General features: G+C 46.5%; 1 protein-coding gene across 5 annotated transcripts in view; it reads left to right on the top strand.

Annotated features, from left to right (window-relative positions):
* The window catches only part of IRAK3 (interleukin 1 receptor associated kinase 3), an 81,489-nt gene extending 58,266 nt beyond the window's left edge, over positions 1–23,223 (top strand). For 3 of the 5 annotated variants that reach the window (XM_053554302.1, XM_053554301.1, XM_053554303.1), the window contains 7 exons: positions 3,481–3,545; positions 9,181–9,295; positions 10,625–10,740; positions 11,824–12,022; positions 12,288–12,350; positions 12,437–12,601; positions 14,989–23,222. In XM_053554302.1, the coding sequence (XP_053410277.1) occupies positions 3,481–3,545; positions 9,181–9,295; positions 10,625–10,740; positions 11,824–12,022; positions 12,288–12,350; positions 12,437–12,601; positions 14,989–15,465 (1,200 nt within the window). In that variant the 3' untranslated portion in view covers positions 15,466–23,222. Of the gene's footprint in view, positions 1–3,480; positions 3,546–9,180; positions 9,296–10,624; positions 10,741–11,823; positions 12,023–12,287; positions 12,351–12,436; positions 12,602–14,988 lie in introns of all 5 variants that reach the window. The other 2 variants (XR_008373156.1, XM_053554300.1) reach the window with 2 other exon arrangements.
* Positions 23,224–26,331: the final 3,108 nt, after the last annotated feature.

Raw genomic sequence — 26,331 nt, 5'->3', positions numbered from 1 at the left:
ATGAATGCCTGTCTTGCAGGTGTGGAAGTTGAATCCTTCCCATTCTGTGGTTTACTGCGTGAAAAAGATTTTTGTGACAAGTCAGGAGGGCCCTGTGACCTGACATCCCACCAGGGGTGTGGATTTGCCTAGGACGGCCAGGATGAGCCAGCTTTCTGGCTTTCAGAATGATGATGTCCATGTAGGCTGCGTGTTGGGCTGAACTGCAGGTAGCTCTCTTCTGTCAGAGTTCAGGAGGGCAGAGAGGAGACTTCCAACAGGAACAGGCCGATGATTGGGGTTGAAGGACAGAATACAGTTGAGTGGCTGCAGCCATTGAGGTGGAGAGGGGATTCGTGAGGCTCAGGAGTCGTGGGAGGTGGGCAGGAGCAGGTGTGTGAGAAAGCGCTGTGGATAGTCATCACCTTCATTCATATCCCAAATGGCCAGGTACCAAGCACATAGGGTGAGGGTGGCCGAGTTCAGTCCTCCAGGAGCTCACAGTCCCGTGGGGAAGTGGGGTGAACAAAAGGGTAGGGGCTATCGAGAAGCACTTTGGCAGAAATTTGTACAAAAGGTCATAGGAGCCCATAAAGATAGCAGCTCTCTCCACCCGGAGTGTGGCACAGAGTTACCATGCCATAAACATGTCTCAAAAACAAGTGGCTGGTAGTGAAGATGGGGAGCTGTAGACTGGGTGACACACTCAGTAGGGGCATGGCGAGAGCATGAGAACCTGGAGCCTCAGGAGTGTCTGTGTGAGAGCCTGGTCCCCTTCAGGACTGGCCATGTGAGAGCCTGGTCCCACTCAGGAGTGGCCGTGTAGGAGCCTGGTCCCACTCAGGAGTGGCCACGTGAGAGCCTGGTCCCACTCAGGAGTGGCCACGTGAGAGCCTGGTCCCACTCAGGAGTGGCCGTGTAGGAGACTTGTCCCACTCAGGAGTGGCCGTGTGAGAGCCTGGTCCCCTCAGGAGTGGCCGTGTGAGAGCCTTGTTGCACTTGGGAATGACGGTTTATGGGGGGGTATAATGACAAAAGGTGTTGTTGGAAATAGAGCAGTCCATGGGTGGCTTTTAAGTAGAAGACTGAAAGGCTTAGATTTGTTTTGGGGGGGGGGGGGGTTGCAGATTTTTTGGCCGGGGCTGGGTTTGAACCCGCGAACTCTGGCATATGGGGCTGGCGCCCTACCCCTTCGAGCCACAGGCGCCGCCCTAGATTTGTATTTTTTTAAAACTTTCTTTTTAAATGTTTTTTTTTTTTTTTTTTTTATTTATTTTTAATTTTTTTTTTGCGGTTTTTGGCCGGGGCTGGGCTTGAGCCCACCACCTCCGGCATACGGGGCCGACGCCCTACTCCTTGAGCCACAGGCGCCGTCTCCTAGATTTGTATTTTTAAAGCATAACTTTAATTACAGGTTAGGGGTCCTCAAACTGCGGCCTGCAGGACACATGAGGCAGTGTGATTGTGTTTGTTCCCGGTTTGTTTTTTTACTTCAAAGTAAGATATATGCAGTGTGCATAGGAATTCTGTCATAGTTTTTTTTTTTTTAAACTATAGTCCGGCCCTCCACCAGTCTGAGGGACAGTGAACTGGCCCCCTGTTTAAAAAGTTTGAGGACGCCTGGGTTAGAGGGTGGGTTGGATGATGGAAAGAACTAGATGAGAAGAGAAGGGCCTGGAAGAAGGGATTTCAGACGTGTGAATCAAGAACGGACAGGGCATCGGCAGTGTTCTCAGCCCTAACTGCATGCACACTCCCAGGGATCCTGGGACAAAATTAGCCCCATGGACAAAATGAGCCCCCTGGTTAAGTCAGAACTGTGACAGGGGCGGCATCAGTATTTCCTAAAAGGCCCCCCCTGTTTCATGCTGACCTGGGCATGGTCAGGGGATGGTGGGGAGAAATGGACCAGACCAGCCATCTGTGGGCTAGAGAGACAGACAGAAGACATTACAAAGCTTTCAGAAAAATTATTCACCTCATTTCTCCATTTCCCCAAATTGCAATTTGCACCAGGACAATGGTCTGATAAAATGCAAATTCTGATAAAGTGGTCTTTGAAAACAATTATTTAGCCTGATTTGTTATTTCTGACTTCCTGGCTTAACTTGGAAAATAGCTCCCAGAATTCTGTTGAGCTTTTTTTCTTTTACTCTCCAGAACAGAGCTGGAATTCTGCCTTCTCTAGCAATGTGCATGGCAGAGCCAACAGCTGATGGGACCCGGGGGTTTACTGAATTCAGCCCTTCTGAGGTTGCAGTTAGGAAGCAGAGCTCCAAAGGGAGCCCTGAGAGATTTGCAGAGGCAGCCCCAGCGGTGTGGGGTGTGGTGCTGGTGCTCAGCACAGCATCACTGGGTCATCGTCCAGCATTCATGTGCCAGGCAGAGGGCTAGCTTCAAAAGCCTCTTTGAGGTGAGGGATTATATTTTCATTTGCTTAGTAAGCTCATCTTTTCAAAATTAATGCTGACGTAAACTTGAACTGACATGTCCAAATGACCTACGTCATAAATGCCAAATTAATGAAATTTTGCAATAGAATACAAGTAACCCAAATTGGATTCTTTGGGAGATCAGGTGGGGAGGTTCTGAATGTCATGGGACTGTCTTTAAATACTTCTGAACTTACGTGCATGAGAGCAAAATATGATAAGAGAGTTTAAATAGAAACTTTGGCAATATGATATTGTCAAGTGGAAAGAAGCCAAACTCAGTAAAATAATTTAAGAAGGTTTACCTGAGCCAAATATGGGAACTGAGACAGCCACACCCAAGAAGCCTGGAGCACATGGACTTGGGTGGTGGGGTGGCACTTTGGTTTCATACATTTTAGGGAGACTGGGATTACAGGTGAGGTCATAAGTCAGTATGTGGAGAACATACATTGGTTGGAGATGCCACGGCAATCTACTCAGGGCGACAAAGTGAGACTCTGAGACAGGAGTTTGAGACCCAAAGGGGGAGACATGTGGAAGTGGGACCTTACAGGCTACAGGTGGGTTTAAAGATTTTTTAACTGACAATTGGTCAAAAGTATCTGACAGACTCAAGTGGTTGGTTCTGCACATTGAGGGCTGTGGGCGTATCCTGCAGAGCCCTAGCCCTGTTGGTGAGTCACAGACGAGTCTCTGAGAAGGGGAGAGGGCATGATGAGGCAGGTCTGGTCTCCTTTCTCCGGCCAGCAACTGTTTTAGGAATCCACCTGGCCGCGCAGGAGTCCAGTCAGTCACTGAGGGGGGTGCCTTAAGATTTTATTTTAGTTTATAATATACTGCATGAAAAACTTTTAATTCAAGAGCAATGATTCTAAATCTGTCTGGAGACTAATAGATTTTTGAAAATCTGATGAAAGCTTAGGATTCTCTTCCCAGAAAAGTGTTCACATGCATTTATACCAAAAAGTTCATCTGATCTGGGGAGACTGTAGGCCCTAGGTTAAAAATCCCAGAAATAGAGGTCCTTTCCTTGATTTTTTTTCTTATCTTTTTGTATGATATTTAGGAGAAAAACGTGCAGTGCAAGAAACATTGGAAGAGATTTTTATCTGAGTTGGAAGTTTTACTGCTGTGAGTACATCTTGTCTGGACCCCCCCCACTCCCCCCCACTCCCCATCCCCCGTTTGGGTTTCACCTCTGTTCATCTTTGATTTTACTGCACAGGCGGGCGTGGGGGGGGGCATTTAGTGAATGTGGGTGGGATGTTAGAACCTTGGGTACATTTTTGACATCTGTTCCAGTATATTCCTTCAAGTACCTTTTAAAATGATCACTTAAGTAATTTGCTGGAACATCTTTTAATGAGAAACTCACAAGGAGTGGATTAAATCATGCGTGACTAACATGGCTGAAAAATTATTCTTAGAGCATTGGAATTGTCTGCATTTTACCATTTCCTCTGTTTTTTAAAGACATTCCAGTATAGAAGCTCTTTCGTTAGCATAACAACTCTCTTCAAGAAGAGAGTCTTGGACAAAGAAATCAAGTGCTTTTAATGAATCTATTGTTTGGGGGGAATTCATTTGTGAGTCTCAGAGTCCTTGGAGACAAATTAACATGACTATTTTCACATATACTCCTGTCTGCAGTTGTGCGGCCTTCCTTACCGAAGGCCCTAACCCTGCACAGATCATGTGCTACCCTTTACAAATAGGAAATGCTGTTTTTAGATGTTTTCTTAACCAATATGTGAAGTGGAGGGGCAGGAAGAAGGTGGGGATAGAAGCGTTACAATGAATCACTTTTCTTTTATAGCCAGGACTAGGAATCAGATTGTTGGAGACTAATCAACATGGGTGATGCCTGTGGCTCAGTGAGTAGGGCGCCAGTCCCATATACCAAGAGTGGCAAGTTCGAACCCAGCCCCAGCCAAACTGCAACAAAAAAATAGCCGGGTGTTGTGATGGGCACCTGTTGTCCCAGCTACTCAGGAGGCTGAGGCAAGAAAATCGTCTAAGCCCAAGAGCTGGAGATTCCTGTGAGCTGAGACGCCACAGCACCCTACCGAGGGCGACAAAGTGAGACTCTGTCTCTAAAAAAAAAAAAAAGTATATATCCGGCTCGGTGCCTGTGGCTTAAACGGCTAAGGCGCCAGCCACATACACCTGAGCTGGCAGGTTCGAATCCAGCCCAGGCCCGCCAAACAACAATGATGACTGCAACCAAAAAATTGTCGGGCATTGTGGCGGCCGCGTGTAGTCCCAGCTACTTGGGAGGTGGAGACAGGAGACTCGCTTAAGCCCAGGAGTTTGAGGTTGCTGTGAGCTATGATGCCATGGCATTCTAACCAGGGCGACAGCTTGAGGCTCTGTCTCTCAAAAAAAAAAGTATATATCATTTAGTCAATAAAACCTAAACCCCAAATTGTTATACTAAAAGGTTTCTGTGTTACATTTTTGTTTATTTGCTTATGAAAGTAAGATTCAGGCTGTGTGTAGTAGCTCATACCTGTAATCCTAATACTTTGGGAGACCAGTGCTGGAGGATCCCTTAAGGACAGGAGTTTGAGACCAGCCTGAGCAATATGGCAAGACCCCATCTCTACAAAATATATTCTTTAAAAAATTAGCTGGGCATTGTGGTGGGCAGCTACTTGGGAGGCTGAGGCAGGAGGATTGCTTGAGCCCAGGAGTTTGAGATTGCTGTGAGCTATGACAATGCCACTGTACTCTAGCCTGGTCAACAGAGTAAGACCCTGTCTTAAAAACAAAACAAAACCAAAAGAACAAAGTGAGATTCAGACATTTCAAAATTCTCAAAGTGCAAAAGAGTAAACTAAGAGATTTTTTTCTCACTTACTATGATCGGGTCACCCAGATGATTTTTCTAGGGCCACAGTGTTATCAGTTTCTTGTGTATATATGTCCAGAGGTATTTTATACATGCACAAATAGGCATGTTGTTCTCTTTTTTCCTTCTTTTATACAAGAGGTAGTATAAACATGTTCACTTTATTTTCATATTCTAGTATATTCTGTACTGTAATTTTACTTACCATTCTGTTGATGAGTTTTATATTTTTCTACTTTTTTATTATTCAAAAATTATGCTTCACCAAGAAAGTCTTGTATATGTTATTTGTACCTGTTTGAGTGTGTCTGTGAGATAAGTTCCCACAGGTAAAATCATAGGATCAATTAGCTACTTGCATTACATGTGGTATGGTGCCAACTGTCTTCTGCTAGAAGTTGTTTCCACTGAACAGCCATCGTTTCTGAGAGCTTGGTTTCCCATCCTCGCCAAGCTAGTGTGGATTCTCACCTTTTAATGTCTGCATTCAGTGCAGTTTAAAAAAACACTTAACTGACAAATAAAAATTGTTCATTGTACACACTAAATATTCAGTATGTGCAATGTGGTCATTTGATGGAGCACATACACATTGTCTAATGATGACCCCAGCCCAGGGAATTAATACACTCACCACCACATCCCCAGAATTTGTTCATCTTATACCTGAAAGCCTGTGCCCTTTGTTTTGTTTTTGCAGTTTTTGGCCGGGGCTGGGTTTGAACCTGCCACCTCCGGCATATGGGTCCAGCGCCCTACTCTTTTGAGCCACAGGCGCTGCCCAAGCTTGTGCCCTTTGACCAACATCTCTGCATCCCCCACCCCTCCCTCCTGCTAAAATTGTTTCCTCTCTCTGCATCTATGAACTTGACTTCTTTGGAGTCCACATGTAAGTGAGATTGTGTAGTGTTTGAACTTTCTGTGTCTGGCTTATTGAACTCAGCATAACGCCCCCCACCTTCATCCATGTTGTCGCAAATGGCAGGATGTTTTCCTTTTTTATGGGTGTGTGTGTGTATGTCTGTACATATGTGTGCATGTGTGTGACTGTGTGTATATGTATGTGTGTGCATGTGTGGCTGTGACTATGTGTGACACTATGTGCATGTGTATGACTGTGTATATGTATGTGTATGTGTGTGCATGTGTGTGACTGTACATATGTGTGACTGTGTGTGTGACAGTACATGTGTGTGCATGTGTGTGATTGTGTGTGTGTGACTGTGTGCATGTGTATGACTGTATATGTGTGCATGTGTGTGACTGTATATGTATATGTGTGTATGTGTGTGACTGTGTATGTGTGTGCATGTGTGGCTGTGACTATGTGTGACCGTGTGTGTGACTATGTGTGTGCATGTGTATGACTGTGTATATGTATGTGTATGTGTGTGCATGTGTGTGACTGTACATATGTGTGACTGTGTGTGTGACAGTACATGTGTGTGCATGTGTGTGATTGTGTGTGACTGTGTGCATGTGTATGACTGTATATGTGTGTACGTGTGTGACTGTGTACATATGTGTGACTGTGTGTGTGTGCATGTGTGACTGTGCCTATGTGTGACTGTGTGTGTGCATGTGTATGACTGTATATGTGTGTACGTGTGTGACTGTGTACATATGTGTGACTGTATGTGTGTGCATGTGTGACTGTGCCTATGTGTGACTGTGTGTGTGCATGTGTATGACTGTGTACATATGTGTGACTGTGTATGTGTGTGTGACTATGTGTGCATGTGTATGACTGTGTGTGCGTGTGTGTGGCTGTGTACATATGTGTGACTGTATGTGCGTGCATGTGGGTGACTGTTACTGTGTGTTGTGTGCGCATGTATGTGACTGTATGTGTAGGACTATGTGTGCATGTGTGTGACTGTGTGTATATATGTATGTATGTATGTGTGTGTGCTTAAGTGTGACTTTGTGTATGTGCATACGTGTGTGTGACTGTGTATATGTATGTGTGACTGTGTGTACGTGTGTATGTGTGTGTGTATCATTTTCTTCATCCATTTATCCATTGATGGACACTTAGGCTGACTCCCTGTCTCCACATCTCGGCTACTGTGGATCATGCTGCCGTGAGATGGGCGGGCAGATGTCTCTCTGAGATACTAATTTCTCTTCTTTTGAGTATACAACCAGAGCAGGATTGCTGGGTCATGCAGTAGTCCTTTTTTTAGTTTCTGAGGAACCTCCATAATGACAGTACAGATTTACTTTCCTACCAGCAGTGTATAAGGATTCCGTTTTCTCCACACCCTGGCTGGTTCTTGTTACTGCTGACTTTTAGATGATAGCTGTTCTATCAGTGTGAGGCGACGGCTCTTGTGGCTTTGATTTGCATTTCTCTGGTAATTAGCAATGTTGAGTGCCTTTCCATACACCTGTTGACCCTTTGTATATGTTCTTTGGAAAAATGTCTGTTTAGGACGTGGCCCATCAGATTATTTGCTTTTTTGCTATTGAGTCATACGAGTTCACCCCATATATTTTATATATTGACCATTATCAGATGTATGGTTTGCAAATATTTTTTCCCATTTGATAGGGAAAAAATATCTTCATTTTGTTGACTATTTCCTATGCTGTGCTGAAGCTTTTTAGTTTAATGTGATTCCAGCTGTTTATTTTTGCTGTTGTTACTTCTACTTTTGGTGTGATAGCCAAGAAATCATTGCCTAGCCCAGGGCCATTGAGATTTTCTCCTATGTTTTCTTCTAAGATTTTTATGGTTTCAAATCTTACATTTAAGAGTTTAATTGGTTTTTAGTTGATGTTTGTATGTGATGTAAGACAAGGGTCCAATTTAATTCTTTTGCATGTGGATATCCTATTTTTCTTTTTTTGTTGTTGTTGCTGTTTGGCTGGGGCAAGGTTCGAACCCACCACCCTCGGTATAAGGGGCCAGTGCCTTACTCACTGAGCCACAGACGCCACCTGATATCCTATTTTTCTAACACCATTTGTTGAAGAGATTTCTCTTTCCTTTTAATGTAATCTTGGTACCCTTTTCAAAGATTAGTTAATTATATACGTGTAGGTTTGTTTCTGAGCTTTCTGTTCTAGTCCACTGGTCAGTGTATCTGTTTTTATGCCAGTGCCATACTGTTTTGATTACTGTAGTTTTGTAATATAGTTTGAAATCAGTACATGAGGACCTCCAGCTTTGTTCTTCTTTCACAAAGTTGCTTTGACTATTTGGGGTCTTTCATGGTTACATGAATTTCAGTATTATTTTGTCTATTTCTGTTAACAATGCCATGAGGATTTCGATAGGGATTGTATTGAGTCTATAGATAACTTAGAGTAATATAGACATTTTAACAATTTTAATTCTTCTAATCCATGAGCTATATTTCCATTTATTTGTCTTTTTTCAGTTTCATTCATCAATATCCTATACTTTTCTGTATACGAGATCTTTCACCTGCTTGATTAACTTTACTTGTAGAATTTTGGGTTTATGTGATGCAGTTGTGAATAGAATCAATCCCTTAGCTTCTTTTGGGGCAGTTCGTTGTTAGTGTAGAAAGGTAATGGATTCTTATTAACATTTACATGGTCACAGTCAATCAAAAAGAGTACCTAGGATTTGTTAGCACTCTTGACCAATTTGAAAAGCAAATTTGTGTTGAGTGTCCAGTGAAATTACTTCTTCCTCACCACGAAGGCTATGTTAACCAGTGTGATGAATATATGTCAAATGGTATATAAAACCAGTGTATGGTGCTCCATGATCGTATTAATGTACACAGCTATGATTTAATAAAAAGAAAAGAAAAGAAATTACTTCTTCCTCAGCAGAGTTTATATTCTGCTTTAAATCTATTCCCCATCCTACCCTGTTACCCCTAAAAGGGGGGGAGGGTTGTTCATTGTTTGATGGCTTTAAAAATCTTTTGTTTTAAGGTTTCATCATCCAAACATCCTAGAGTTGGCTGCATACTTCACGGAGACCGAGCGGTTCTGTCTGGTTTATCCATATATGAGAAATGGGACGCTGTGTGATAGATTGCAGTGTGTGGTGAGTCAGGCCTCTTATTGAAGCACATTCCTTTTTTTTTTTTTTTTTTTTTTTTTTTGGCCAGGGCTGGGTTTGGGGCCAGTGCTCTACTCCTTTGAGCCACAGGCACCATCCTTTTTTTTTTAGAGACAGAGTCTCACTTTATCACTCTCAATAGAGTGCTATGGTGTCACAACTCACAGCAACCTCCAGCTCTTGGGCTTAGGCGATTCTCTTGCCTCAGCCTACTGAGTAGCTGGGACTAAAGGTGCCCACTACAACACCCGGCTATTTTTTGGTTGTAGTTTGGCCAGGGCTGGGTTCGAACCTGTCACCCTCAGTATAGGGGGCTGGTGCCCTACTCACTGAGCCACAGGCACCGCCCGAGTCAGGTCTCTTGTACTGCTGGGGCCCCTGGGAGAGTAGCTGAGACACTGAGGGTGCCAGGAGGGGCGTGTTTGCGTGAGGGGACACCCAGGGCTCCCTCGGATCCTGCTTCTTGAATTAATGTTTTACTCCTAGAAGTCTGTATAAATACCTGAGCAGGGTGCTTTGTGCAACAGGTGCTTTGGCAGGTGATTTGTGGGTTCGTACTCCTTATTGATTCTGTACCTCCAGGGAGTTTATATCAACAGCCCTTATTATTTCTCAGATAATTTCAATGTGTGTAACTTTATACAAAGTAGCTCAACATAAAGGATAGACATAAAGTGTTATGTCCTTCTTAAAGAGAAGAAAATTGAATACATGTCATGATTTTGTATAAGATTCATAAGTTTTTGAAGGGTAAGTTTAAAAATTAATTCCCAATAGGTCGAGTTTCAGTTAGGATGAGAATAAAAGCAGATTATTTGCAATTACCCATACTGTTGTGCCACAATAATTTTAAAATCTTAATGAGCTTTTTTTTTTTTTTGCAGTTTTTGGCCGGGGCTGGGTTTGAACCCACCACCTCTGGCATATGGAGCTGGAGCCTTAGTCCTTTGAGCCGCAGGAGCTTTTAAAGTGCTACCTTACTAGCTATGTTTTAATTAAGCTAATATTAAAAATTGTTGAGTATTTTTTAATATAAATTTTTAAATTAGGCCCACGCACCCAGTACTCCCAGGCAGTCTCCTATCTAAGTACTAGCCAGGCCCAACCCACTTAGCTTCCTTCCATAGGCATGGTGTTTCCATTGTCTATAAGGAAGCCTAGTGCTGTCATCAGTAGCAAAAAGAAACCCCTCTGGAATTAAAATAGGTTGTGGCAAACCAAATGTTCCTCACCTCGCCCCAGTTTACCGTGTGTTTCTATCCGGCATTCTTCACTCAGAACATGCAGCCAAACCCCCGGCCGTTGTCTTTTTAGGGTAACACGGCCCCACTGTCTTGGCCCCTTCGAACCAGCATATTAATAGGCACGTCCAGAGCTATTCATTACTTGCACAGTGCCCAGCCAGCGGTCGTCTGCAGCAGCATATCCAGGTGAGTGGCCCAGAGCCCCGTCGTCACAGGGTCCTCCTCAGGCTCCTTTCTGCTACAGCTCTCCTGGTATACACACATGTGCTTAAAAAACACATTTGTTTTTAAAATCTTACATTTTTGTTAATGAAAATGTGTCTGCCAAATTAAAAAGGCTATGTTTATGTTGGCAAAGGGAGAGTTTACATTATCTTTGGGAATTGCTAGAGAGCCGCCCGTGTCCTGCACGGCGGACACCCCTGTGTACAGCCACCTGACTTAACACTTTTTTAACCTTACAATGACACAAAATGAGATGCAGGTAGGACCCCCACAGCCATTCATTTTTCACTTGCAGTAGAGTACTCGACCCGTTCCATGGGATAGTCAACACTATTATAGAACAGGCTTTTGTGGTAGCTGATTTTGCACGAGTGTGAGTGAATGCAAGTAATTTGTTCTGAGCACGTTTTAGGTCAGCAAGCCTAAGCGAGGGTGTTTTGTATTTTCGACTTGATTATTTTCAATTTTTGAAGAGTTTATCAGGATCTAATCTCAGTTTATGTTGAGAAGCAGCGGTATTTTGTTAATTGCACCTGCCAGCACATTGTGACATGAACTTGTATTTTTTTCAGTTTTTTTTAACTGAAGTTCAAGGTTATGTGGCTCACACGAGGACTCCGTCAGGACAGCACAGCAGGTAGTGAGCGGTGTTCTCTGTCCTGAGACACCAGGAGCTCACGTGTTCTGCGGAGCCTGCTGTCTCATACGTTGCCTATCGACCCGAGACAGCCCAAGCCGCAGCCCTAGTGCTCATTTCTGAGAGATGAGAGAATTAGAAGCCACATCTTCCATGTTCCTTACTCCTTAGTAGACATAAAGAATCATCAATACAGCATAGATACACGGGAGCAAACCCCTCTGGTGAATTTTTTTCTGTTTGCCCTTTGCCTTGAACCTGTCCCAAGTACATAAACAGACCTTTGCCAAAGCTCAGGGAAGACTGAATGTAAATGGCTGCTGCTTTTTGAACCATTTCCACATATCTTGAAAAAAGCTTTCAGGGTGCTTTTGGATGTTTTATCTGGCTCTTGATTGCAATTTTAGTGCAAACATACTTCTGGATGATCAATTTCAAGCCAAATTAACCAACTTTGCCACGGCACACTTCCGACCCCAGCCGGAACATCAGAATTCTACCATGAGCACGGCCAGCAGTAGCAGCAGACATCTGTGGTACCTCCCTGAAGAGTGTGTCAGACGAGGGAGACTTTCCATCAAGACAGATGTCTACAGCTTTGGAATCGTGAGTGCCTACTGCCAGCTAGCAAGGGATGACAGTCTGTTGTCAAGAATGCTCTGAATTCTAAAAGGAATTTTTCAAGGGCTTTAGTTGTTAGACTTTTTGATTCTGTTACCTGTCATATACGTTAATTTCATGTAGTCAAGCAAGTAATAAAATATAAACTCATTAATTGGAAGGAACTATGAACATACACTCATGGTTAATAGCTACAGCAAGGTGTGCATGTTCGTCTAAACAGCCAACTTTCTTCTGCACGTTCTTGTAGGTAATAATGGAAGTTCTAACGGGATGCCGAGTGGTGTTAGACGAACCCAAACATGTCCAGCTGGTGAGAGCTGCCTTCACTCAGCCCGGGGCCCTTGGCCGTTCCCTGGTCGAGTCCTGGGTGCTGAGGCCGTCTCCTCTTCTTCCTAGCGGGATCTCATCATGCAGCTGATGGAGAAGAGAGGCCTCCAAGCATGTCTCTCATTTTTGGATAAGAAGGTACCTCCCTGTCCTCGGAATTTCTCTGCCAAGCTGTTCTGTCTGGCAGGCCAGTGTGCTGCGGCGAGGGCCAAGTCAAGGCCGTCGATGGATGACGTGGGTATCTGTGAGGTTTCCCCAGCACGGGGAACCCGGGGGTCTGGGGGATGACTGTGTATCTGGATGAGACAGACCCGGCCTCCGTCAGAGAACTCCATCTGACAGTTTCACAACCCAAAAGTCTGTCCTTTGCTTCCCTGCTAGAGGTCACTGGGTGGAGCCTCCACGCAGTCAGGGAAGAGACTCGGGTGCAGTGTGGAGGGAATATCTTAATCTTCATTAAGAGATCTGGCCTATTAAAATGCCCTTGCATTTCCCTCACTCATTCTTAGATTTATTCACCTCCATAGATTTCATCATCCACTCAATTATCTCAATTATTTATTTGTGTGAGTAAACAGATGCTTATTTAAGGCTGGCTTTGTATGTGCCAGAGTCTGTGTTAGGTGTGGGATACAACAGTGGCCAAGACACAGTGGCCACCCTCAGGTTCAACAGAGGCGTCAGATCAGGAATGTGGACCCTGGTCCCCAGGAGAAGGTCCATGATGGACGGAAGCCTGGGTCCGTGTGCGAGCATGGTGTCAGAATCACACCAGCCTGTGGGGTCAGCAAGCTTCTAGGTAGAGGTGCAGCTTAGCTGTGGTCTGAAGAACAGGTCGTATCCAGGCAACAGTAAGGATGGAAGGACATTCTAGGCAGAGGGAATCAACACTGCAAAGGCCCGGGGTGACGACGCCCATGGCACTAAGCCTGCAGGTGGTTCCCATCATGGAAGTGGGGCCGGTAGCGAGGGGAAGACTGAATGGTGTTGAAATAACAGATGTACGGCCAGGCAACATGGCTCCCACCTGTAATCTCACAGCTCTGGTAGGCTGAGGCTGAAGGATTGCTTGAGGCTAGGAGTTTGAGACCAGCATGGGCAATACAGCAAGACCTCATCTCTACAAAAGGAAATTTTTTTTGTTTGTTTTTTTGAGACAGAGTCTCACTCTGTCACCCTGGATAGAATGCCATGGAGTCATAACTCGCAGCAACCTCCATCTCTCAAGCTCAAGCGATCCTTTTGCCTCAGTTTTTCTATTTTCAGTAGAGACAGGGTCTTGCTCTTGCTTAGGCTGGTCTTGAACCTGTGAGCTCAGCAGTCCACCTGCCTTGGCCTCCCTGGGTGCTAAGATAACAGGCATGAGCCACCGTGCCCAGCCAACAAAAAGAAATTTAAAATAATACTAATGAAAGCTTCCAGGTTGGACATGAATTCCGTTCTAGGAGTTTGGATTTTATTCTGGCTCTGTTGCAGAGTCACGGGAGGCTTAAAAGGAGTTGATGTAATTGGAATGTGGAGAGCACTGGCCTGGGAGTCAGGAAAGCTGTGTCTAGGCCTGATGCCACTAGCAGGAGCCAGGTGGAGCCCCGGCCAAGACAGAGCCACAGCTTGTACCATGGAGTCAGTGGACCAGGAGCTGCCAGATCCCGCAGCAAACAACAGTTGTCCGCCTTCCTGGCTAGTGATACGGTTCCTTTTTTTTCAGCCTCAGCCTTATTATCTATACAATGAGAATAAAAACATTGTTTTTGTAAGAATTAATAAGATACGTGAAAGTGCTTTGCCAGTTGTAAAGCTCTCTATGTGTATTCTTAGAAACTGCATGTGAAACCGTGTGCTCTGTGTCCTATCAGGTAAAGGGTTCCCCACCAGGCCGCACACCATACCACCTGGGAAGCCTCCAAACGCAGGTTCCTGCTCTCCTGTCTCCTTATTTTTTGAGTGATAATCTTCATGTTGGGGCCAACCGGTTTATACTTTCAGAAAGCTCCCCTGGTAATTCTGGCATGACCAGCACCCACCTTTCCCATCTAGGCCCCACATGTGGTCATAGTAAACAGCCTGCCCAAGGTCACAGCTGGTCAGCCCGAGTCTGTGACTAAGCCCGGTCTCTGGGCCTTTAACTCAGCACAGTTTTCTTTCATGCCTTGTTACAACTCATTTCATTTACCCCTTAAAATGAAGGGATTTAGTTACTCTTTAAGATCTCTGCAAATCAGAATTCTGCAGTTGAACTTCACTTTCATGAAAGTGAAAGACTATTCTGTAGGCTGGGCTCAGTAGCTCACGCCTATAATCCCAGCACTGTAGGAGGCCGAGGTGGGTGCATTGCCTGAGCTCACAGGTTCAAGACCAGCCTGAGCCAGACTGAGAACCTGTCTCTAAAAATAGCCAGGCATTGTGGCGGGTGCCTGGAGTCCCAGCTACTTGGAAGGCTGAGGCAAGAGAATCGCTTAAGCCCAAGAGTTTGAGGTTGCTGTGAGCTATGACACCACAGCACTCTACCAGAAGAGACACAGCAAGACTGTTTCAAAAATATTATATATATTCTTTAATGGAGAGGGAAAAGGGGAAAGGATCACTCGTCCTCACCCCATGCTTCCTTCTTTGATAATTAGGTCCTGAACACTCTGGAGAGTGCCCAAGCTGGCCTGTACTTTGCCGAAGACCCCCCCACATCCCTGAAGTCCTTCCGCTGCCCTTCTCCTGTGTTTCTGGAGGATGTGCCGAGTATTCCAGTGGAAGACGATGAAAACCAGAATAACCTCTCACTGCCTCAGGACAAAGCTTTGAGGAAGGACAGAAGGACTCAGAAGACACCTTTTGAGTGCAGCCAATCTGAGGTCACATTTCTGGGCTTGGGTGGGAAGGCGGGAGGCCCGGCAGCCACAGAGCCTGGCTGTGAGCCTAGCTCACCTGGCGAAGACAGCTGGTTCCCGAAGCACGTGGTTCCATCACAGGGGGTCGGGGCCTGCGTGGTGGCTGTGGGCCCCTCCTCAGAAGCCCCAGACCTTTCTCACAGGAGCAGGCCAGTGGAGACCACCTGCTCCTCCGCATTCTCTTGGAATGAATACGAACAGCACAAAAATGAATAAAGGTCCCTAGAAGGTGACAGAAGTGATGTTTGCCGAGGCCCCTGCGTGTGGGCTGGCCTTGGGCGGACTTCTCTCCTCTTCTCTCACCTAAGTGGTGCTGAGAGAATGGTCAGTGGAGAGCATGGAAGGTGCAGAGCAGCGATGGAGACCATTCTGTTCTTCCCAGCCCCAACCAGAGGGGCTTAGAAGTTTATTTAATTGGGGCCAGGACTGATGGCTGACACCTGTAATCCTAGCACACTGGGAGGCCGAGGCAAGAGGATCACTTGAGGCCAGGAGCTTGAGGTTGCTGTGAGCTGTGGTGACACCTTGGCACTGTATCCAGGGTGACAGAGCAAGACTCTGTCCCCCAAAAAGTTATTTCATCAGAATAATGGCCTCATGATCAAACCTAAGCTGAACTAGAGCCCTTCAGAGTCACTCACAATCACAGGTCTGACTCAGCTGAATAAAACCACCAAAACTGCCACCCGGGCCTGGGTCTGTCTGCCCAGCATCTCCAGCCCGAGTCTCCTCCACCCGGGCCTGGCTCTATCTCCCAGGATTTCCAACCCGAGTCTCCTCCACCCGGGCCTGGGTCTGTCTGCCCGGTATCTCCAGCCCGAGTCTCCTCCACCCGGGCCTGGGTCTGTCCCCCGGCATCTCCAGCCCGAGTCTCCTCCACCCGGGCCTGGGTCTGTCTCCCGGCATCTCCAGCCCAAGTCCCCTCCACCCGGGCCTGTGTCTGTTCCCCAGCATCTCCAGCTCGAGTCTCCTCCACCCGGGCCTGGGTCTGTCCCCTGGCATCTCCAGCCCAAGTCTTCTCCACCTGGGCCTGGGTCTGTTCCCCGGCATCTCCAGCCCGAGTCGCCTCTGCTGAGAACATCCCATTGATCCCACCGTTTCCTTTAGCTTGTTTTCAGGGAAGTAGGATGTGTCTAATTGTAAATGTTAATGGAAACCTTTCAAAGAACCATGTTTTTCTGCTCTTCTGTTCACCCCTGTCCAGCCTGCATGTCTGAAAACGAGCCAGGTTTGCCCTGGCCACAGCCTACTCTGTGTAGATCTGCATTTCTGGTAAAATTCTCAGGACAGTTTATCACATGTACTCCCTATAATGTAGTTGTTGATATTACAGGGGGGTTTTTTTGTGTGTTTTTTTGTTGTTGTTATTTTTATTTATTTATTTTTTTTTTACAAACTTAAAGACCTATTATATCCTGAATAGAGCGAACTTTTGGTCAAGTAGTTTTGCTTCTGAGAATGCAGCTGTTCACAGGGCCTGGGTCGGCATTGTGCCGGGTTCCATCCCTCCTGACCGTCCCTGTCTCCTGTGGTTCCTGCATCTTCCCCTTTTGAAGCCCAGTCACCAGGGCTCATCCTTCAGGAAGTTTCCCTCATCTTTGCAGCTGAAAGTACTCGCTTTACCCAGCATTTCCACAGCAAGTTCTTTGTGTTTATGTTTTGTACTTTCACTTTCTGAGTTAAATCAAAGTTGGTTGTGTTGTCCTGTCTCTGTTAGGCAGATTATAAACTCCCTAATCAAAGTGGGTTGTGTCGGGTGGCACCTATGGCTCAGCGGGTAGGACACCGGCCCCATATACTGAGGGTGGCGGGTTCGAATCCAGCCCCAGCCAAACTGCAACAAAAAATAGCCGGGCATTGTGGCAGGCGCCTGTAGTCCCAGCTACTTGGGGAGGATGAAGCAAGAGAATCACCTAAGCCCAGGAGGTTGCTATGAGCTATGATGCCAGGGTACTCTACCGAGAACAACATAGTGAGACTGTCTTAAGAAAAAAAAAAAAAGTTGGTCGTGTCGTCTTGTCTCTATTAGGCAGATTATAAACTCCCTATGTTTTCTGGGGTTTTTTTTTTTTTTTTTTTGGCTGGGGCTGGGTTTGAACCTGCCATCTCCGGTACATGGGGCTGGTGCTCTACTCTTTGAGCCACAGGCGCTGCCCGTTTTCTGTTGTTGCCAGAACAAATTACCACAAATTTGGTGGCTTAAAGCTACATATAAATTAATTATTTTACAGTTTTGGGGGTCAGAGGTCCTCGGCACTTCTCCCGGAGGCTCTTGGGGAGGATTTGTTGCCTTTTCTAGCAGTGTAGCCGGTTGAAATCTCTCTCCCTCTCTCCCTCCCTCCTTCTCTTACTCTGGCTCTCCTGCCTTTCTCTTATAAAGACCCTGTCCTCACTCAGATAATCCAGGAAAATGTCTGCATCTTAAGGTCTTTAATTTAGTTATACCTGCAAAGTCCCTTGTCTCATGCAAAGTCCTCACAGGTTTCTGGGATGAGAACCTGGACCATTATTCACTGTGTCACAATCCCTGGGATTGAAGGACCCATCTCTTCAGGGCCTGGTCTGGCAGCCTGCACAAAGCAAGTGTTTCCTTATAAATTGAGTTGAGTTAAATTATCTCCATGAACACACATAACCAAAACTTCAGCTGTAGTAAGCACTGCTGAGTATAACAGAGGGAATAGAGTGACTCTGTGATGAGGAACAGAAGCCCTGAAGGAAATCATTTCCCGAAGTCTCTGGACAGGTTTCAGTGCACTGGGCACAGGCCCAGGCCTTTTATTTATTTACGTATTTTTTTGTGTGTGTGTGTGTGGTTTTTGGCTGGGGCTAGGTTTGAACCCGCCACCTCCAGCATATGGGACCGGCGCCCTACTCCTTGAGCCACAGGCGCCGCCCTATTTACATATTTTTTTAAATGTTCTGGGTGAGTCAGGATAGTCGGGCTAGTCGCAGTCAGAATGAAGTCCAGGCCAGTAGTCAAAGAAGGAAGTCCTCAGGAATCAGGCAGCGTCAGGGGACATGCCAAGGTCAGAGACATGGCGTTAAAATTCTCCAGAAAAAGCCCTGCCGTAAGGGTGGTCTGATGGACAGACCTCAGACAGCCCCACGTTCGTGGCTGGGAGAGCCCAGGCCCATGGGCACCAGAGCTGCCACCCCCACTTGATTGTCACACATGTGGTTACGCATGTGCTCACAAGGCTTCCGCACAGCCCGTGTGTTAAGATTGGTTGTCTTGTGAGCCACCCTAGTCTGGCAACTCCTGGTCACGTGGAGTGAGAGAAGCAGCAGGCCTTGGGTGTTCAGTGAGAGCCGTTCTGGAGCTGACTGAGCTTGTCTTAGAGATGTGACCTGACAGTGTATCCACTGAATTTGGGGAAATTCTCCAGGAATCTTGATAAGTTTCCACTAATAATTCAAAAGGGAGATCGTAAGAACTGACTATGTTAAACTGATTTTCTCTATGAGCAGGCCCTTCAGAGAGGTCCTGGAGGGCCGTGATTTGCACCAGGCCCACGGCCACCACACCAGGTGATGCTGGTGTCATGGGTGGGATGTGCTCAGCTGGCTGGGAGCAGGGCTCCTCCACTGTGGTGCACACCAGAGTGATCCATAAGGCTTAAAAACAGGTTGCTGGCCCCACCCAGCTTCTGACGTGGTAGATCTAGGGCTAGACAAAGGCTTCCTATGAAGTTTCTAGGCGCTGCCCGCCAGAACCACAGCCTGAGGGTGCTCTGAGGCTGCTGTGTGCTGGGAGACCCTATCTTTCTTCCTGGGCTGTGTGTCTATTGAAAACAGATATTGCCAAGGATATTGGTTAGCACAGAGGAGCTCCAGAGACTTTGTGGACCAGTGACTTCATTGACCAGGCCACCTTCATAGGGGTGACCCTTGGAGGGCTTCAGGACATAGCAGATTAGCTGGCAGCCACCCAACTGATGAGTGAGCAGACGCCATGGTGGTGGGAAAGTGCTGAAATCCTCTGTCGACTGATCCAGTCCTGTTCACTAGATTTGCCTCCTAGTGGGCTAATAAATGTTAATTGGTAGGAATTAACCATGCATCCTATTATGGGTGATATGAGGATGCTCTTACAGTTTCATGATGTGGAGACTGAGACACGTGGAGAAACCAAGAACGAGCCTGTGAATGCTCCCTCTGATCACAGACACAGCTCATGAAGACCCCTAGTCTCCATCCTGCAAATGCTCCCTCTGATCACAGACAGAGCTAGTGAAGACCCTGGTCTCCTGCAAATGCTCCCTCTGATCACAGACACAGCTCGTGAAGACCCCTAGTCTCCATCCTGCAAATGCTCCCTCTGATCACAGACAGAGCTCGTGAAGACCCTGGTCTCCTGCGAATGCTCCCTCTGATCACAGACAGACCTCGTGAAGACCCTGGTCTCCTGCAAATGCTCCCTCTGATCACAGACACAGCTCATGAAGACCCTGGTCTGCAAATGCTCCCTCTGATCACAGACACAGCTCATGAAGACCCCTACTCTCCATCCTGCAAATGCTCCCTCTGATCACAGAAAGAGCTCATGAAGACCCCTAGGCTCTATCCTGTGAGGCATGGGGCAGCCTCCAGGAAAGTGCTAGTGTCCCTGCCTTGTAGGGCCTTTGTCCCTTTTCACAACACCCCAAAATGTGCAGAAATACTCTGTTGTTGCCATACGTGTGGGACTTCTGACATGATGAATTTTACTGACTTCTTGAGAACTGTGCTGACCTGTGCCCCTCTGCCTAGCGGTGTAATTTATGGGCAGCAGTTCAGCCTGTGTAGGGCAATGTTCACACCTTGATGTCTGAGAGTGTAGGAAGTGAGGTTTATCATGGATATCATTTATTATCTGCTGGAACTGAGGCCCTGCGTTAGCTACTGGGATGCCAAGTAAGGGGCAGACAGTTCAGTGAGGAAAAAAGGCATCTGCTCAAGTTTCCAGCTCAGTGGTTTCTGTTTGAACCACACACCAACCGAACCAGAAGTAAAGGCTAGAATGGGGGTGGGAGGGCTAGGTCACTGTGCACCCGGGTACTGGAGGTGCTTCCTGGAAAGAAAAGCTTCAGAGAAACAGGAAAGAGCTCCGAGGAATCTCCGTGGAATGTCAGCCAAGGACTGGGACCCACCGCTCCCCCGGAGCTCTGCACAGCCACGTCAGCCTCTGGGCTAGAGGGTGGGGTGAGGGGGCAGGGTTGGTTGTGCTCCGCTCCAGTCTTCCTGTTCCCAATTCTTTAAACACGTGCATGTGTCTGATGGTCTACAGACTTGATTTGCACGTGTTTTCCCAGAAGGCATTTTTATGCCAGAATCTATATCGCCTACCAGTCTTCACTTAGGGGCTTGTCATCTGCCTCATTGCAGACTTTTGCAGGGATAAATAGCAAGAGAATATTTGCAGAGCTTTTCAAGGGCTCCTTAATTTTCTCATATTCTCACCGACCAGTATGAATTTGAGCAAGCTCACTTGTGGGAGGTGCAGACCCGCTGACCTTGCATCCATCCACCTGTGGAGCAGGCTCTGTGCATCAAGGGACCGAGCTCAGAAAAGCCAACTCTTGCCTAAGTCACAGCACTGATGCAGCAGGAAATGCAAACTAAAAATTTCATTCAGGTACAAGAAATACCTGCCCTGTACAAGGCAACTTAAAAACCGAAAGTATGGGTGACTGCTGTGGCTCAGTGAGAAGGGTGCCGGCCCCATATAACAAGGGTGGCTGGTGGGTGGCGCCTGTGGCTCAGTTGGTAAGGCGCCGGCCCCATATACCAAGGGTGGCGGGTTCAAACCCGGCCCCGGCTGAACTGCAACCAAAAAATAGCTGGGCGTTGTGGCGGGCACCTATAGTCCCAGTTACTCGGGAGGCTGAGGCAGGAGAGTCGCTTAAGCCCAGGAGTTGGAGGTTGCTGTGAGCTGTGTGATGCCATGGCACTCTACCGAGGGCCATAAAGTGAGACTCTGTCTCTACAAAAAAAAAAAAAAAGGGTGGCTGGTTCAAACCCAGACCTAGCCAAACTGCAACAAAAAATAAATAAATACAAAATAAATAAATAAAAATGAAAGTATTCCCTATTTGTTTTTGTTTCTCTTTTCTTTTTTCTTTTTTTTTTTTTGAGACAGAGCCTCAAGCTGTTCCCTTGGGTAGAGTGCTGTGGCATCACAGCTCACAGCAACCTCCAACTCCTGGGCTCAAGCAATTCTCCTGCCTCTACCTCCCAAGTAGCTGGGATTACAGGCGCATGCCACAACTCCCAGCTATTTTTTGGTTGCAGCCATCATTGTTGTTTGGCGGGCCCAGGCTGGATTTGAACTCACCAGCTCAGGTGTATGTGGCTGGCGCCTTAGCTGCTTGAGCCACAGGCGCCTAGCCAGTATTCCCTATTTGAAAGTAAAAACAGCTAATCAATATGTGTGTTTTATTATTATTAATTGGCAACAATTAAAGCAATTGACAAGCATGGAATTCTTGTTCACTGTTAGCAGGAGTGAAAATCGGCATGGCCCTTCTAGGAGGCAACTTGGCCATATGCACCAAAAACCTGAACAATGATACACTGTTACCAGCAATTTATACAAGTGTGTAAACATGAACCCAAGGATGTATTCCATGATGTTTATATTAAAACATTGGAAACAGCCTGCATATCCTTCAGGAGAAGATGAGTCAAATAAATCGTATGCAACTGTCATTAAAAATTATTTGGGTCAGTGTTTATTGCCATGGAAATTTGTCCATGAAGTAGAATTGAATGAAAAAACAGACTACAGAATAGTACACTTAATATAAGTTGTTGATAACGAATGTTTTAACCCAATGTGTGCTTTATCAAGAGAGTTTTGCTAAATGTTCAGGATGGTCTCTTTCCCGGACTATAATATTTGATCTTTGCTTTCTATAGATTTTTACATATTTGAGATTTTTTAATAATATGCATATGTCATTTTTTGTTATTAGAGGGAATAAAGCTAATTTTACTTTGGAAAAAGAAAGGTATTCTGTACTTTTCTACATTAGTCTGCTGCTTGCTGAGCTGTGCCCTGGTGGCAGCTTCTGTCCCACTGCCCTTTCTCACTTTAATCTTCCTGCCTCCGTGACTGAGGCTTCCAGAGGGATCTTTCTGGTCACCCCTGAATTTAGAAAGGAAAGGGCAACTCAAGGACAAACCTGGAGGTGCTGAGTACAAAAGGGTGGAGAACAGATCAAGGTGCGCAGCTGAGAATATTTTGTCATTAAACATTAATTGATTTTGCTAAAATCTTTTTAAAAATTACCCTTCAGATTTATACTTACAAATCCCTACTTCAAGAAGATACCCACAGTTAAATGAAAACATCTAAGTTTTCTATCATAAAGTATTCAGTCCCCAGACTTGTGCCCCACTACCCACGTTTAGCCTACGTAAAATTTTTAACTTGCTGAATTTAGTAGACTCTGGGCTGTAGTTATTATTTGGAAATAAAACCTGCAACGGTCCAGAGGTGGGTGACTAGCTAGACACGTTGCTTTCCTGTGGCAGCAGAGATGAGCCTCTGTAACAACACCAGTGAACTTCACAGTAACGCATCAATCACAGCAGGAAATAGAGTGGCCTCCAGGGGCAGCATCAATTCCAGTGAGCTTTGTAGAGGGCCTGTTCTGTGGACACAGCTAAGTTGCCAAGTATGTGAATATGACTTAAAAAAACACTTCCTGGGCAAATCCATCTAAAAGATAAGTGAGTGTCAGTTTTCTAAAGCATAAAACACGTAAATTTTGTTCTTTTGATACCAAATTAATGTTTTAGTTCTAGTTTGTGTTTCCTGAAAGAGAAATGCAGGTGCTCCCAACTACCCTCACTGCAAATATTTCAGCAAAAGAGAAGTTAGGGAATTTAATACACAAATACAATGTAAGGTGGGGGCTTTTTCTAAACAGCTCATTGGAGTGGGGGGTACTCTGATGGTCATCTTAATCGCCTTAACCCCATTATTCACCAATGCTAATGTGTTATTTTGAATCTGTACAGGTGATTATGACACAATTGCTGGACTGCTGAACGTTCCGCCTTGTGATATTTTTCTTTTGTGATTATAACAGGGTTTCTTTTTTTTTTTTTTTTTGGCCAGGGCTGGGTTTGAACCCACCACCTCTGGCATATGGGACCGGCGCCCTACTCCTTGAGCCACAGGCGCCGCCTTAGGGTTTCTTTTAACAGCTGCAATGACTTCAGCCAAGGAAAACTATTAATCTATGACCTTTTATTGTTTTTAATTTGTATACTGTGGAGAATTTAAGATTCTAGCATGCTTCCTCAGACAAATATGCCTGCTCACGTGAGCTCACTGCTCGCAGGAGCCAAGAGGCAGAGCCACCTCTGATTTTCCCCTTGTGCATTCGTCCCACAGTGGAAAGACAGGAAAATCATTCGCGTGATTACTAGCAGCTTATCTTGGCCATGAAAATGTGTTTCCCTAATACAATTATCACTGAATTCTAGGAGACATGTCCTGACGGGCCTCCATCTTTGTCCCCTCTTGTTCCTGGTCCTGCCAGCCCTGATTTTGGCAACATTTGAATGATCAAGTAGCATCACTGCCTCGTGGTTCAACCCTCTCATCAAGTCCAGGGAAGCTGCGTTTCCATTTTACTGTGGCCCCGTTTGCAAGGCCACACGCTCCAGGGGTCCTCAAACTTTTTAAACAGGGAGCCAGTTCACTGTCCCTCAGACCATTGGAGGGCCGAACTATAGCTTAAAAAAAAAAACTATGAACAAATTCCTATGCAAACTGCACATACCTTATTTTGAAGTAAAAAACAAAATGGGGGGAGGCGCCTGTGGCTCAGTGAGCAGGGCGCCGGCCCCGTATGCTGAGGGTGGCGGGTTCAAACCCAGCCCCGGCCAAACTGCAACAAAAAAATAGCCGGGCGTTGTGGCGGGCGCCTGTAGTCCCAGCTACTCGGGAGGCTGAGGCAGGAGAATCACCTAAGCCCAGGAGTTGGAGGTTGCTGTGAGCTGTGTGAGGCCACGGCACTCTACCGAGGGCAATAAAGTGAAACTCTGTCTCTACAAAAAAAAAAAAAAAAAAAAATGGGAACAAATACAATCACACTGCCTCATGTGGCCCGCGGGCCGTAGTTTGAGGACCCCTGCGCTCTGTCACCACCTGCAGCTGTTAGAGTCGGAAACCATAGCACTGCATCTTCGACTTCATAAAGGCATCCTGTTACCTGATCTGCCCATGGCTTCCTGGCCTGCCGACCACCGTCCCCCACTGCCATGTCTTCTTTGCCTGGGTTCGGTTTGCCTGTGTCTGTGGTTATACTTAAGGGGAAGTGAAACCCCAGGGGTTTCAAACAGAGCGAATTTAATATTGGGAATTGGTTAGTAAGGCATTTTCTTTAGAGGAGAAAGAAGGAAAGTATGAAGCTATCCAGAGGTTGGTAACTTCATCAAGCCATTCTTACTTTTATGCTAAAAGAAAAAGAATGGAAAACGCTCCTATGAACCTGTGTCCACTGTGCCACTGAGGCTGCTGAGAACTCGCTGCCCACACTCCTGGGATAGCGCTGCTGGTGTGGGGTAGGTGCGGGGACGGGCCTGTGACCTGTGCTGCCACCGCTGCTGTCACTGCCAAGGGCCTGATAAAAGCAGAGAAGGAAACATCTCTCCATTCCTTCCATGTCTGTGACAAGTTGGAGGGCAAGGACCTTAGGGACAGAGTTTTCTCTGAATTACAGAGGAAGACTTAGGAGGGTGGGAATGGAGCTGACCCCATAGATGCCCCACCTTTGCTGTTCAGCATTTACTCTCGTATGTTTAAACTTCAGTAACAATAATGTATTAGATCCCCAACACACTTCTTGTGTGTGGGTGTAGGTGCACAAGAAGAGGGTAATTATGGCAAGTGGCTCCGGGGTCATGGAGATGCTTCACTAGCTGCCATGTACGTGCCGGTCAGGCACCGTCCGGGTCTGAAGCCCAAGAAGGGGCACAAGACCCTGGTCTTGAAGCCTGTAGGCCTGAGAATGGCCTGTGACGTCTGAGGGCAAGGATGACATGTTCCTGCTGAGGAAGAAGGGCCTGTTCTCCCTTCCTCTGTCTTTTGTTCTGTCCAGGCCTCCAGCAGACGGGACACACCAGCGACCCTGGTAAGAGCTGTGGTCTACTATGAGGCAATGCAAGCATTAACCTCAGGCAGAAACACCCTCGCAGACACCCAGAAATGGTAGTTTACCAAACACCCTAGTCAAGTTGACACCAAGTATGAAATTAGCCATCAAATTTGTTCAGGCTTGTTTCCCCGATGACGGGCACCAAGCCTTCATCTCTGATGGCTCTCGGTCCTCAGCGACTCTTCACTGGGTTGCTGCTGATTTTATGTTAACTTCTCCCTCCTGGGTATGGAATCAGTGGTGCCCAGAATTCCCAGAACTCAGACGCAGACCCTCGGCCTCTGTCCGTTGCGCTTGCACAGCTGGTGCCCTTGTCATTGTCATCAGTGCCCAGAGCCACAGAACGGCCTCTTGTCTTCTTGTTCAGTGGTGTGAAGATCCCAGAAGGACTTGGGCGGCACCTGTGGCTCAATGGGTAGGGCACCAGCCCCATAGACCCAGGGTGGCAGGTTCAAACCCGGCCCCGGCTGAATTGCACCAACAACAAAAAAATAGCCGGGTATTGTGAAAGGCGCCTGTAGTCCCAGCTACTTGGGAAGCTGAGGCAAGAGAATCGTTTAAGCCCAGGAGTTGGAGGCTGCTGTGAGCTGTGTGATGCCACGGCACTCAACCCAGGGCAATAAAGTGAGACTCTGTCTCTACAAAGCAAACAAACAAACAAAAAGATCCCAGAAGGACAATCTTCAGCTTCCTGGTCTGTGAAACCATTGCTGTGTCCACACGGAATCATTTCTCACTTAAGATCCAAGACCAGGGCAGTGCCTGTGGCTCAGCGGGTAGGGCGCCGGTCCCATATGCCGGAGGTGGCGGGTTCAAACCCAGACCCGGCCAAATTAAAAAAAAAAAAAAAAAAGATCCAAGACCATTAAATTACACAATTCAGAGCTGAAGAAGTGGGAAGGCAAAAGCCACCCCACCCCAAACAAAG

This window comes from Nycticebus coucang, chromosome 12, assembly GCF_027406575.1.
Source record: "Nycticebus coucang isolate mNycCou1 chromosome 12, mNycCou1.pri, whole genome shotgun sequence".
Classification (NCBI taxonomy): Eukaryota; Metazoa; Chordata; class Mammalia; order Primates; family Lorisidae; genus Nycticebus; species Nycticebus coucang.
The sequence above is the reverse complement of the archived record's forward strand: the minus strand, read 5'-3'. Positions and strand labels throughout refer to the sequence as shown.